The following is an 11,802-nucleotide window of genomic DNA, read 5'->3' as shown; positions in this document are numbered from 1 at the left end:
TTGATCCAAAGAGGGCAAGTTGTTTTCGCAACATGAAGGTGTTCCTAACTATTCTGGCTCTGGCCGTGGCCTCCGCTTCGGCCTACGAGGGTATCGTCCATCCTAAGGACCTGCCGAAGGTGGCCAAGATCGAGGGCCGCATTACCAACGGCTACCCGGCAGAGGAGGGCAAGGCCCCCTACACCGTGGGACTTGGCTTCAGCGGAGGCTGGTGGTGCGGTGGCTCCATCATCTCCAACACCTGGGTCCTGACTGCTGAGCATTGCATCGGAGATGCCGCCTCCGTGACCGTCTACTTCGGAGCCACCTGGCGCACCAACGCCCAGTACACCCACTGGGTTGGCAACGGCGACTTCATCAAGCACTCGTCCGCTGATATCGCTCTGATCCGCATCCCTCACGTCGACTTCTGGCACATGGTCAACAAGGTGGAGCTCCCCAGCTACAACGATCGCTACAACGACTACAACGAGTGGTGGGCCGTGGCCTGCGGATGGGGCGGCACCTATGACGGCTCTCCCCTGCCCGACTGGCTTCAGTGCGCCGATGTCCAGATCATTCACAACTCGGAGTGCGCTAGTGTCTACGGAACCGGCCTCGTGGGCGACAACATCATCTGCATCCGCGTCGTTGATGGCAGGGGAACCTGCGGTGGAGACTCTGGCGGTCCTCTGGTCACACACGACGGCGGCAAGCTGGTGGGTGTCACCAACTGGGTTTCCGCTTCCGGCTGCCAGGTCGGTCACCCTGCTGGCTTCCAGCGTGTGACCTACCACCTGGACTGGATCCGCGACCATACCGGTATTGCTTACTAGAGAAAGAAATAAAAATGATTTAAATGCAGATATTTCAATAGAATGTTGTGGTTTGACTAAAGCTGAACAAGGTTTACACGGTTCTTTCAAATCTGAATCTGAGAAGAAGGTAATCTGCTTATAAAGGGGAATTCATATTATCGTATTTAGCTCCCCTGTGAACTCCTCAACTCCGAATCCAAACACTTTTCTCAAGGAATCCCCTGAAAAAATTTGGAAAAAATTTTAAAATATTTCGGTTCCATATTTTGATGCAGATTAATGGAGAATTTATCTAAAAATCGTTGAAGGCATTCCGCTTAGGAATCGGACCGTTTTCGGCAAAGATACAGCTATCGCGGTGGGTCACATTGACTCCCCCACGCATTCTTCATATTTTGTAAAGGAAGTCCTGGAATTTTGGAATCTGATTAGGAATCGGATGGTTTTGTAAGAAGATACAGCCCTCTTGGTGAGTTGGCTCCGTCACGCATTCACAGTTTTTAGGGATAAGCTATTTAGGGAGATTTTAACTATTTTTGAAACGTTGCTTTTTAAAAATCTTTATAAATCTTTATTTCGTTTATTAGTATGCAATACCGGTGTGGTCGCGGATCCAGTCCAGGTGGTAGGTCACACGCTGGAAGCCAGCAGGAGCACCCGATTGGCAGCCGGCAGTGGAGCCGAAGTTAGTAACACCCACAAGCTTGGTACCGTCGTGTGTGACCAGGGGGCCGCCGGAGTCGCCACCGCAAGTGGACTTGCCATCGGGGGTCCTTACACAGATGATGTTATCACCAACGGTGCCGCTGCCGTAATATCCAACACACTCGGAGTTGTGCATGATCTGGAGGTCGACGCACTGCATGTAGTCGGGCAGAGGAGAACCGTCATAGGTGCCGCCCCATCCGCAGGCCACGGCCCACCACTCGTTGTAGTCGTTGTAGCGATCGTTGTAGCTGGGGAGCTCCACCTTGTTGACCATGTGCCAGAAGTCGACGTGAGGGATACGGATCAGAGCGATGTCAGCGGATCCGTGCTTGATGAAGTCACCATTGCCAACCCAGTGGGTGTACTGGGCGTTAGTGCGCCAGGTGGCTCCGAAGTATACAGTCACGGAGGCGGCATCTCCGATGCAGTGCTCAGCAGTCAGGACCCAGGTGTTGGAGATGATGGAGCCACCGCACCACCAGCCTCCGCTGAATCCAAGTCCCACGGTGTAGGGGGCCTTGCCCTCCTCAGCTGGGTAGCCGTTGGTAATACGACCCTGCATGTCCTTGGTGTGGACAGCCTTCATGGGGGCGGCCGACGAGCGGGGCATGGCGGCACCGGAGGCCGAGGCCACGGCCAGAGCCAGGATAGCTACGAACAGTTTCATGTTGCTGGAACAACTTGCCCTCCGGTAGCCATTGGCGGCCTATTTATGTGCGAACCGTATCAGCAAAATTGGCCAAGTTGATGGGTCATATATAAACTCTGCCCGATAGCGTTAGGTACTCCATTTTTTATTGCCCTCCAAATATAAATAGGACTCTGGTTATGACTAAGAGGCTGTAGTATTTTATAAACATACTTATCTGTTCAAGACCATGAATGAAGTTTGCTATTCTAGGGAAATCTAGGGAGTTATTAAAGTTCTTAAGACACTCTTGTTAAAATAAATATAAGTTTTCAAATGTTCCAAGAATTAGTTTGCTTTTAAAAGTTAGTACAACAATCTTGATACGATTTTATGAAAATATACAACCTTTCTTTGTCATTATCTATCCATTCATGCGGTTTCATTCAGCTTGATTAGATTTAAATATTTACAATATGCATCTAGTATCAAAACAAGTACAAAGTGCCTAGATTATTCAGATTTAATTTAATACGATGGCCATAAATTTCAACAAACCACTGAATCAAAAAAACTGAAACATTCCATAGTTGATAAATAAACTATGAAAATTCATCCATTCAAAACTTTACTGTATTTATTGATTTAAAGATAAGTTATTTAATTTATGTTTTTTGATAAAGAACCAAGTGTCTTATTTAGGTTGGCGGGAAACAATTAGGTTATTTGAAGAGATTTAAAGAGTAAGATAGTGTCCAGCATTTCGAAATTGGTCTATGTTTTTGCCAAATGTATGTATGTATAATACATACTCAAAATCATATGGTTTTTATATTTAGAATCAGAATCAGATGGTCTGCCGATCAGTTGAACATATTCTGATAGGTCATCTTCAGTTCTTTAGTTGCGTGATTAGTTTGTGGTTAAAATGTTCTTAAAAGCTTTTCTATATTTTACAATATTTTTAAATAAATATATAGTTTAGAACGTGATTAATATATGTATATATTCTAAAGCGGTGACCTTGTATACGTACATCATAATCGGATGCTAAACAATTTCGGTCCGGCATTTGGGGAGAATTTCGACCACAACACCCTATCCCCCACCTCATGGGCCACAACCAACAAGTGTGTGTGGAGTACGAGGACAAAGAGAACTGTAGTAAAAGTGTGGCAAGAGTAAGGAAATGGGTAGGTGTGTGAAATAGCAACACGAGTCCGGTTAACAGCACGTGCCACAACTCTTCTCAAAAAGCCCCACAAACTGCGCAGGAGCAGTGAGTGTGAAAAGTTTGCGACTGACTTTTGCCAAATAAACATTGCATACTTTCAGGCATTGCTCGCGAACTGCAATGCATTGTAGCTGTTGCTAATACACAGAGAAAAAATAAGTAACAGAGCTAGTTTTTTATCAACTCTATTAATATGATTATAAAATATTAAGATAGTCTAAAAAGGTATTGAAACTTCTCTATACTTAGTGTTTTACAAAACTTTTAAGAAACTAGAACCAGTTCTAGGATAGGATTCTTCTCTCCAGATAAATTTAAAAAAAGGGCATCCGATATTCAAGGAACTTAGGGACTAAAATATGTGCAAACCCTAATTCTAATCATTTGTAAAGCCATTTCCTTTAGTGTATTCTGTCTCCTAATCTCGCTGTTGTTGCTGTTTTTTCTGTTTGCTGTGAGAGTGTAAAAAATCTCACATCGCATCGTCGGCAACGGCGGAAACGCCGACAACGTCCGTCGTCTTCGTCATTCGCCCCGTGGTCGTCGGAAAAGTCGGCAGGGAAAAGCCTGAAAATCGCTCGCCAGCCGCATTATACGATGCGCCAGCAAGGACATCGGCCCAAGTCGCGCATCGCCAATTTCTAACTACTCTTCTAGTTGAAACTCAAACTGCAAATATTTTTATATTTGCTGCAATCAATAGGCTTGCAATTACACACGCACCATGTGAGTATCAGGATATAAGTGTGGCCTAAATATTGGGTCAAATCCTGGCACATACGCTAGAGTAATGGCGAATTTCCAGTGGGCTCGAGTGGGAAGTGTTTGCAATCTTCGTGTTAGTGTGTATTTTGGTGCGTGTGTATCTGTGTATCGGTATTTGTATCCGTATCTGTATCTTTATCTGTAGCTGTGTCTGTACGCGGTGTGCTGTGTTCTCAACAAAACGATTGCAATTTTACGCTGACGCTGCAACAGAGGCAGTTCGCTTCAATGGAACTTGACATGACCACCCCAACCACTATGCTCTACCCCCCTTGGGGATATAGTCTGTGTGTGTGTTATTTTTACCACCGCAAAGTGTCCTCGACACACACATTCTAACAAAAAAATGGACTGCAATTGCACGCTATTCTCCTTCAAACATTTCTATAGAATCTATAGTATAGATTATGTATTTTTTTTATAAAGGCAGAATGCCTTTTTGCATCAAATCCCTGGAGTGTTTTGGTCATGGAATATTATTTAATTATTTAGAACTATAAACAAAATAAGCTGTTAACTAAATTGTCGTCGGTTTGGAGACTTTTGAAGCTTAAAGTTAATTTTTTAGAAATTATAATATTTATTGAAGCGGCAAGTCCAGATTTATTAAGCTACATTTTGTGAAATATAGTGATTGTTCTGTTAAATACTATATATAGTTCCATAAAATAAAAATAGAATAAAAGTAACAAATAACTGGACCACTTCTTCCGGTTTGATAAAAATTTGAACAAACAAGCTTAACATTATTCTGAATGAATTTTATCTAGACTTTGTTTTATCTATGCAGACTTTTTAAAAATAAGGTTTAGTTTTATCATAACCCGCATGGAATACTATGAAGGAAAGTCATAATTCTAATAATTATTCAGCAATAATAAAAATAAAAAATAGTAATAAATAATAGGTATGAATATCATAAATTATATAAAGTCATCTAAAAAAACGTGTCATGGATTAACACCTAACACAATATTAAAAAAAAACTTTGCAAACCGAAAAAGAAACATGATGACTGCAACACAGCATCGTGATCGTGATCGATGAAATAATAATGCCGGCATGCAACATTTCCCCTCTGAGAGTTTCCCGCATACAATACCTTGAACCCATGGGTACCCGCATCATTTGAATTCTGATTTTTATTTAGAGAGCCTCATAGTAGCACTCGCGGTTCGGCTGTCAACGTGTTCGGATCGCTGAATATTCACTGGCAGACGCAGCATTTCCATTAATTATTTTTCGCGAAATTTTAGCAAGGAATATCTCTCTCTAAGACCCCTTCGTTTGGCCCAGCCCAAGGTTGCTGTGAGACAGTTTTATTTATATAAACATTGGGTTGAGAAATATCTATTAAAAATAAACAAAAAATGTGCGACAGCAAGTGTTCGATAAATCTAAATAAGTCAAGACCTTTGTTGACCTTTTGAAGGTATGCACTTTTTTGAAAAAGTGCCAAAAGATATATGTAATTGTTTAATAGATTTTTAAAAGATACTGAAACCTTACGTTCCCTTAAAGTCACAAGGTTTTAAGAGCAAATGCATTTTAAAGTCATAAAATTGAACAACCTAACATCTGGATAACTAGTTTTTTCGTCGTAAACCCTACATAATTTGAGTCAGCAAAATCACCTTTTTTCGGTACATTTTTTGCGTCTGGCTCACTTTTTAATTTTCCATTTCGCTAATAGTACAGAACTTTTATAACTTTTACAATTTTACTAGCTTTCAAGTTATTAAATTACAAACGCAAAGTTATTACAAACAAGTGATTTAAAAACAATCAGATAATTTAATTTAAATGACAACTAATTGATTTAAAACTATTTAACTTTTTATATAAATACCTTTGTTTGATAACTTTTTCATGGCCAGCCGAAAGCTTAAATGTCATGGCAGAAAAAAGGCTACTGCTGGAGCGGGAAGACTCCCCAGAAACGGATCAGCTGAAAGTACAAATGACCAGGAGAAAGTCCATCCTGCAGGTTATTCTACACCGACATCTGCCCGTTAGCTGCCGGGTCTGTGCCCTCCGACGGAAATCGGTACTCGCATTGGTGGTGGCCTTTGTGTTTTTCTACTTCCTAATTGGAAGACCCGACTGGGTGAATGTCCTGGATTTGGATGCTCTGCATGCGGATAATTTCCTCACTGTTCACCATCAGTCCACAGCCGTAGATGGTGAGTCCTTCTAGGATAATCGTTTGCATGCCAAGTTTTATATTTTATGTGTTTTTTCGTGTCTTTTATTTTTTGTGATTTTCGTTTGTGTTTGTCCTTTGTGTTTTGTGGCAGTATTGTCCCATAATGAGAGTATTCAATTTATCCCGGAAGGCTTCCTTGTGTATAGCAACTCCTGCCGCATCCAAGAAGTGGATCCCTACAAGCCGGAGGTGATGCGTCACTTTAAACGGATGAAGTACACGCCCTGCCAGAAGCTGCCACCTCTGACCCAAGTAAAGTTCGACGACAAATCCCAAAAGTACATCCTACGCATCGACGGCGAGGCTCTCACGAAATATCCTGTGACCCATCAGCTGCACTGCTGCTATATGGTGGTGGAGCGGATCAATGAGTCGGAGGTCAACTACACAAAGTGTCACGTTTTCAAGGGAAGCACCGAACTACCCAATTCGGCAGAGGGCATCATCGTGAAATGCAGTTCCAATAACGTACAAATTTACATCAACGGTCATGCCACCGTTCCCGTGAAGGAGGCAGTCCAGCAGAGACTCCAGGCAGCATCCGAGAAAGATTTGCAAGGGAACGAGGTGGATCCGGAAAAGGATGAAGCTAAATCCCGGCCACTCAGTGTCCTGATGCTTGGCATCGACAGCATTTCCCGAGTGAATCTCATTCGGGCCATGCCCAAAACAGCCCAATATCTTTATGACAACGACTGGTTCGAGTTGGCAGGATATAATAAGGTAATAGACATTACTCATCCCTTACATCCAGACCATTAAAACTTGTATATCCCTTCTCAGGTGGATGACAATACGTTCCCCAACATCATGGCCTTGACCACTGGCTACAATCTGAGTAGCGCCCATAAGGCCTGTTCCCCTCTGAAGGTTGGTGGCTTGGACCAGTGCAGATTCATCTGGAAACTGTACCAGGAGCATGGCTATGTAACAGCCTACGCGGAGGATGCTGTCAAGATAAACACTTTTAACTACCTGAAGAAGGGCTTTGTGCATCCGCCGACGGATTACTACCTTCGTCCGTATCTCTCCGCCGCTGAGAAGCTTCTAGACCGCACCACCGTCATGGGGTTGCCTCACTGTCTGGGCTACGAAACCGCGGCGGAGCATGTGTACGACTACGCGATGGAGTTTACCAGAAGGTACCTCAACGATACCTACTTTGGGTTCTTCTGGACCAACACCCATTCCCACAGCGACATATCCCAGACAAGCAGCATGGATGAGTACATGGTTGAGCTTCTCCAGAAATTGGTGCTTCAGGGGACCATGGAAAACAGCATAGTGGTGTTCTTCAGTGACCATGGCCTGCGTTTTGGCCCAACCAGAGTCACCTGGTCAGGGCATTTGGAGGAAAGGCTGCCTGTGATATTCTTTTGGTTGCCGGAACACCTAAGGAAATCCCATCCGGAGTTTGTGCAGGCTCTGCAGGTGAATAAAAATCATTTGACCACGCCATACGATCTCCATCTGACCATGAAGCATATACTCTCCCTATCCGGACGGGTGAACTATGAGTCTCTGGGCCCGGCGCCCGACTGTCCCCAGTGTCAGACTCTATTCCGACCAGTACCGCTGCAAAGGAGTTGTGCCGATGTGAGCATTGCGGATCATTGGTGCACCTGTTGGGCCTACGAAAGCGTATCCAGTACCTCCCAAGAAACCCGCAAGCTGGGGAAGCGTGTGGTAAAATACCTGAACACATTTGTGGCCGAGTTCCGGAACGGCACATACGCCAAACTCTGTGCGCCACTTTCTCTGCACAAAATCCGATCGGCGTTTCGGGCGCATCCCAATGCCCTCGATCCGGAGGATGTGAAAACCTATCGACTGATATTTGTCACGTCGCCGAACAATGGGTGGTATGAGGCTACGGTCCGACATAATCGGTCGGATGACTCCGTTGTTGTTACGGGCTCTGTGAGCCGACTAAATGTTTATAGCGGAGAGTCCGAGTGTATGAAGGATTTCGCTGCCAAGAAATATTGCTACTGCCGGCAAAAAAAGGGTTAGGAATTAGATTAGATTAGACTTTAAGGCTAGTGCCCAAGTGCCGTTAATCAGGTTCGAATCTGGCAATTATATTGTATATACTTGTACACATTTATTTACATATATACATAATGTATCTCTCCTTCAGACCGAAACTATACGGTGTGCTTTTTAAACTTCTCGAACTTATATCCTATTGTGATAAACATTTGTATTTTTTCATTCATTCTTTTCATGCGTCGTAAAATATGAATTTGTAAACAACAAAAACTATCTTATACCTGAATTTGTATCTTATATCTAACTATTATTAAGGTATTCAATTACCTTTTCATTCCATAGATAGTTTCTGAAGCACACCTTCTATTGTAAATAACTTATTACCATCTCCAAGAGACTCTTGCCAATAATAAGCTTAAACATAGGATTTAATATTAGTCGCTTAATTAATAATTGTTACACATATGATTTGTTATAGTCAATGCAAAATATTAATTACATTCAAAGAAAAGAAAAAAATGGTCATCAATAGAATTTTGAAATCAAATCTAAAATTTTATAGGTCATGGTTTATGACGTCTCGTTTGGTTCCACATTTTTAGAGTCCATTTGGCCGAATTTCCAAAAGCTAGCCTTTTCCTTAAAACTGTAGTTAATCAGCAAGTTCTTCAAAGCCTTGAAAAACTTTGTGAGGGGACTATTTCGTTGTAGTCCCAACAAATCCCCCGGTAGCGGCTGGATATTTAAACGAATCTCCTTATAATCCTCACTAGCCAGCAGCGAAAATATACCCTTTGCAGAGACCTCATAAGCTGCATTCCCACGGCGCAGCTTTTCAAACTCAATTGTCTGTTGAATTTGATGAGCAAAGAAAGATTGTCCTGCCGAACGCTGAAAACTCCGCCCAGTCCAGGTGTCTAAGTTCGTGCTGATGAGCCAGTGATACCTGCACGGTTCTTGGGATTCCTTTAACTTGATTTCCATGCCATAAATCTTCGTGAGTACATCCTTGATGGTGTCCACATAGCAGGTCAGCCAGTAATAGAATATTGTTTTATTTTCATTTATTTTTATGCCTAAATCGCCAGAGCGCAAATACTTGAGATCATTGGTACTCGGTGTGATGACATGACTCCGTACTATTGGTGGCGTATTAAGAGTCGAAACCAATTCCGATTTGGTTTCACTTTCCAAAGTTTTTGTTTTCTCCAATATTACTATTTCCTTTTTCTTCTGCTTTGCGGGAGTGGCTTTAACCGATTTGGAGTCGGCAACTAATTTGTCTGCCAAACCAAAAAGTAAAAAGTCATAGAGCTTCGCAGGATTTTGTAAAAGGTCCTGGTTGTTACAGGCTTGTGCAGCAAGTCTTAAACACTGTCTGAAGTACGCTAGATTCGTTGGAGAAACACCCTTGGCCACGTTGTGTTGGAGCTCGAAGGGATCCTGAACGCACATGCAGCGATCCAGTTGAAACGGTTCGGGTGCTTCGCCAACCGCATTCTCCATAGATTCAAGTTGATCTTCATACTCTGGGAATCCGCCCGGTGTACCCATGGTAGTCTCTTTATCTAGAGCACATCCCAAAAATGGACTTAAAACATATTTTTCGAACTCAACACTACTGAAGTATTCGAAGAATTCCTTTATCAAGTCCAATGTTTCCAACGCGCGTGGAATCGGAGGAACTAGTTGAAAACAGAAGGCATAGTTTATGCCAAACACATTTATGGGTGGACAGAGCGACTGCAACTGCTTGATTGGAGGCAACAACTTGTGGACTTGAAGGCTAACCAAAATCATACTGATCAAGCAATAGCTTGTCAAGCTTCCGTGGCTGATGAGTTTCAACTTCTTCGCCCAGATTTTAAGAAACAAGCACAGCTCGCGTAGTCTTTCATCGCGAGCTATTAGTTCGCAAACGAATCGTGAGTTATATGTACTATTCGGATTCGACATGTTTATATCTATACTCAATCCCGTCAACTGATGCTTGCAGCGTATAATGGGCACACGGGCATGGCGAATTGTGAAGACTTCCGTAAAGCACTTGGAGCGACGTAGAAAGTGTGAGACCCTGTTGTAAAGCTGATTATGGAATATGTTTTGTTCATCGCAAGGCTGCAGATACAAGTCGATGTCGCTACCTATAGATACATATATGTTAAAACGGTGGGATTGGCTACAGTCAAGACTTACCCTTTAGGGATAATCCGGTGACCAGTGAACCAAAGGGAAACACCTTGACCCGGTCCTGCATCTCCTTTTCAATACAGTTCCGAACATGGCCGAAGCAGCTCTCCAGCTTTTTGAGATCACTAGCATAGAAATCCAAGACGGTGCGCAGGTGACCACCGGTCGCCGACTGCTCGAGCACATCCTGCAGTTCGCTGCGCTCAGATTGGGTTTGTGCGCTGGTGAAGAGCTTAGTGATGGCGTTCAGACGCTGCCGCAGCTGCTTCTGCGGCTTGTTGGCATGCTTCAGTAGCTCATGGGCAAGACAATCCTTGGTGCTCCGAAAAGGAGCGGCGCAGACCATGCAGAGCACCGGGTTCTGATCCCATGTCAGTTTTGCGTCAGTGCATCCGTCTCTCAGTTGAGGTTTCTCCGAGGCTCTCAGTTGAGTTTTCTCCGAGGCGAGGGCCGGCATTTCTGCAAAAATAATAGGTAGACAAACGGTCAATTGGATCTCTTATGGAGCAAAGTTTATTCAGTAACAAAGTCAACAAAATTAGATTATAGTATCAAAGCATTCCCAGTTTTCCTGTCCACGGCACGTAGGAAATATTTAGGTGGTATTGCACCTTCAATTCCAGAACATAAGATAACTTTATTGCTGGATAAAAAGAGGGGAATTTTATCTGTAAGGATCTTTTCCACATTGAGGTATATGAGAATCTGGCAATCACTTCTAAAGCCACTCAATATGGAGTTGATTGTATCGCTACTGGCAAAGTGCACATGGTTACGATTCATTTTTTTCAATCCTTGAGATTTAATTCTATCCCAATTTCTGTAATACGTTCCATGGACTGCCTGGGGGGCTTGACTGGGGTGCGTAATCCTTTCCAGACCTTCAGAATCGCCTTCCAACACAGCCAAGGAGTGACCTTGATTGGCGCGTATCTCGTGGATGGATTTTTCTTGATTCCAGCGCAGGGTATATCTCTGCTTGGCATCCGAGGCTGTCATCTGCTGCAGTTTCTCCAGAGTAAAGCATTTAAATCTTGGATGATTTGCCAGGTCGGACACATTAACGAAACCGTCTGCCTGGATGGGAATGCCCTCCTTCTTGGCCCCATGCCGCAACAGCCAGGACAACTTCTTGCTTAGACGAACTTCTATTGGCTCATTCGGTGGCATTGACAAAAGAACTTACTTAATGGCTTGCTAAATAAAAACAATTTTTTTTTGGCAAATTTTGATAGAATGACCACGTTGAGTGTGACCATAACTGACGAAACTATCGATTACT

General features: G+C 43.3%; 4 protein-coding genes across 7 annotated transcripts; 2 read left to right on the top strand and 2 right to left on the bottom strand.

Annotated features, from left to right (window-relative positions):
* The first annotated feature begins 32 nt into the window (after positions 1-32).
* LOC108134241 (serine protease 1-like) lies at positions 33-836 on the top strand. Its single transcript, XM_017254479.3, has one exon. It carries the CDS (start codon positions 33-35, stop codon positions 813-815), a length of 783 nt encoding a protein of 260 aa, XP_017109968.2. The 3' UTR covers positions 816-836.
* A 505-nt stretch (positions 837-1,341) lies between these two features.
* Jon66Cii (Jonah 66Cii) lies at positions 1,342-2,173 on the bottom strand. Its single transcript, XM_017254478.3, has one exon. The coding sequence runs from the start codon at positions 2,170-2,172 to the stop codon at positions 1,381-1,383; it is 792 nt and encodes a 263-aa protein (XP_017109967.2). The 5' UTR covers position 2,173; the 3' UTR covers positions 1,342-1,380.
* A 1,714-nt stretch (positions 2,174-3,887) lies between these two features.
* LOC108134239 (uncharacterized) lies at positions 3,888-8,577 on the top strand. Of its 4 annotated transcripts, none has more exons than XM_043211727.2 (4): positions 3,888-4,093; positions 6,010-6,315; positions 6,469-7,061; positions 7,122-8,577. In XM_043211727.2, exons 2-4 carry the CDS (start codon positions 6,027-6,029, stop codon positions 8,349-8,351), a joined length of 2,112 nt encoding a protein of 703 aa, XP_043067662.1. In that variant the 5' UTR covers positions 3,888-4,093; positions 6,010-6,026; the 3' UTR covers positions 8,352-8,577. The 4 variants fall into 4 exon arrangements, with proteins under 4 accessions (XP_043067662.1, XP_017109964.2, XP_070135745.1 ...); XM_017254475.3 differs by having other exon boundaries at positions 6,430-7,061; XM_070279644.1 differs by lacking the exon at positions 3,888-4,093 and adding an exon at positions 5,163-5,434 and having other exon boundaries at positions 6,430-7,061.
* Positions 8,578-8,740: 163 nt separating this feature from the next.
* LOC108134238 (monkey king protein) lies at positions 8,741-11,778 on the bottom strand. Its single transcript, XM_017254472.3, has 3 exons — positions 11,402-11,778; positions 10,527-10,979; positions 8,741-10,474 (listed from the first exon to the last, which is right to left on the bottom strand). The coding sequence occupies exons 1-3, from the start codon at positions 11,688-11,690 to the stop codon at positions 8,901-8,903; spliced, it is 2,316 nt and encodes a 771-aa protein (XP_017109961.3). The 5' UTR covers positions 11,691-11,778; the 3' UTR covers positions 8,741-8,900.
* Positions 11,779-11,802: the final 24 nt, after the last annotated feature.

The sequence above is a fragment of the Drosophila bipectinata genome, chromosome 3L (genome assembly GCF_030179905.1).
Source record: "Drosophila bipectinata strain 14024-0381.07 chromosome 3L, DbipHiC1v2, whole genome shotgun sequence".
Lineage (NCBI taxonomy): Eukaryota > Metazoa > Arthropoda > Insecta > Diptera > Drosophilidae > Drosophila > Drosophila bipectinata.
Note: the sequence above shows the minus strand (reverse complement) of the source record. Positions and strands in the feature narration are given on the sequence as shown.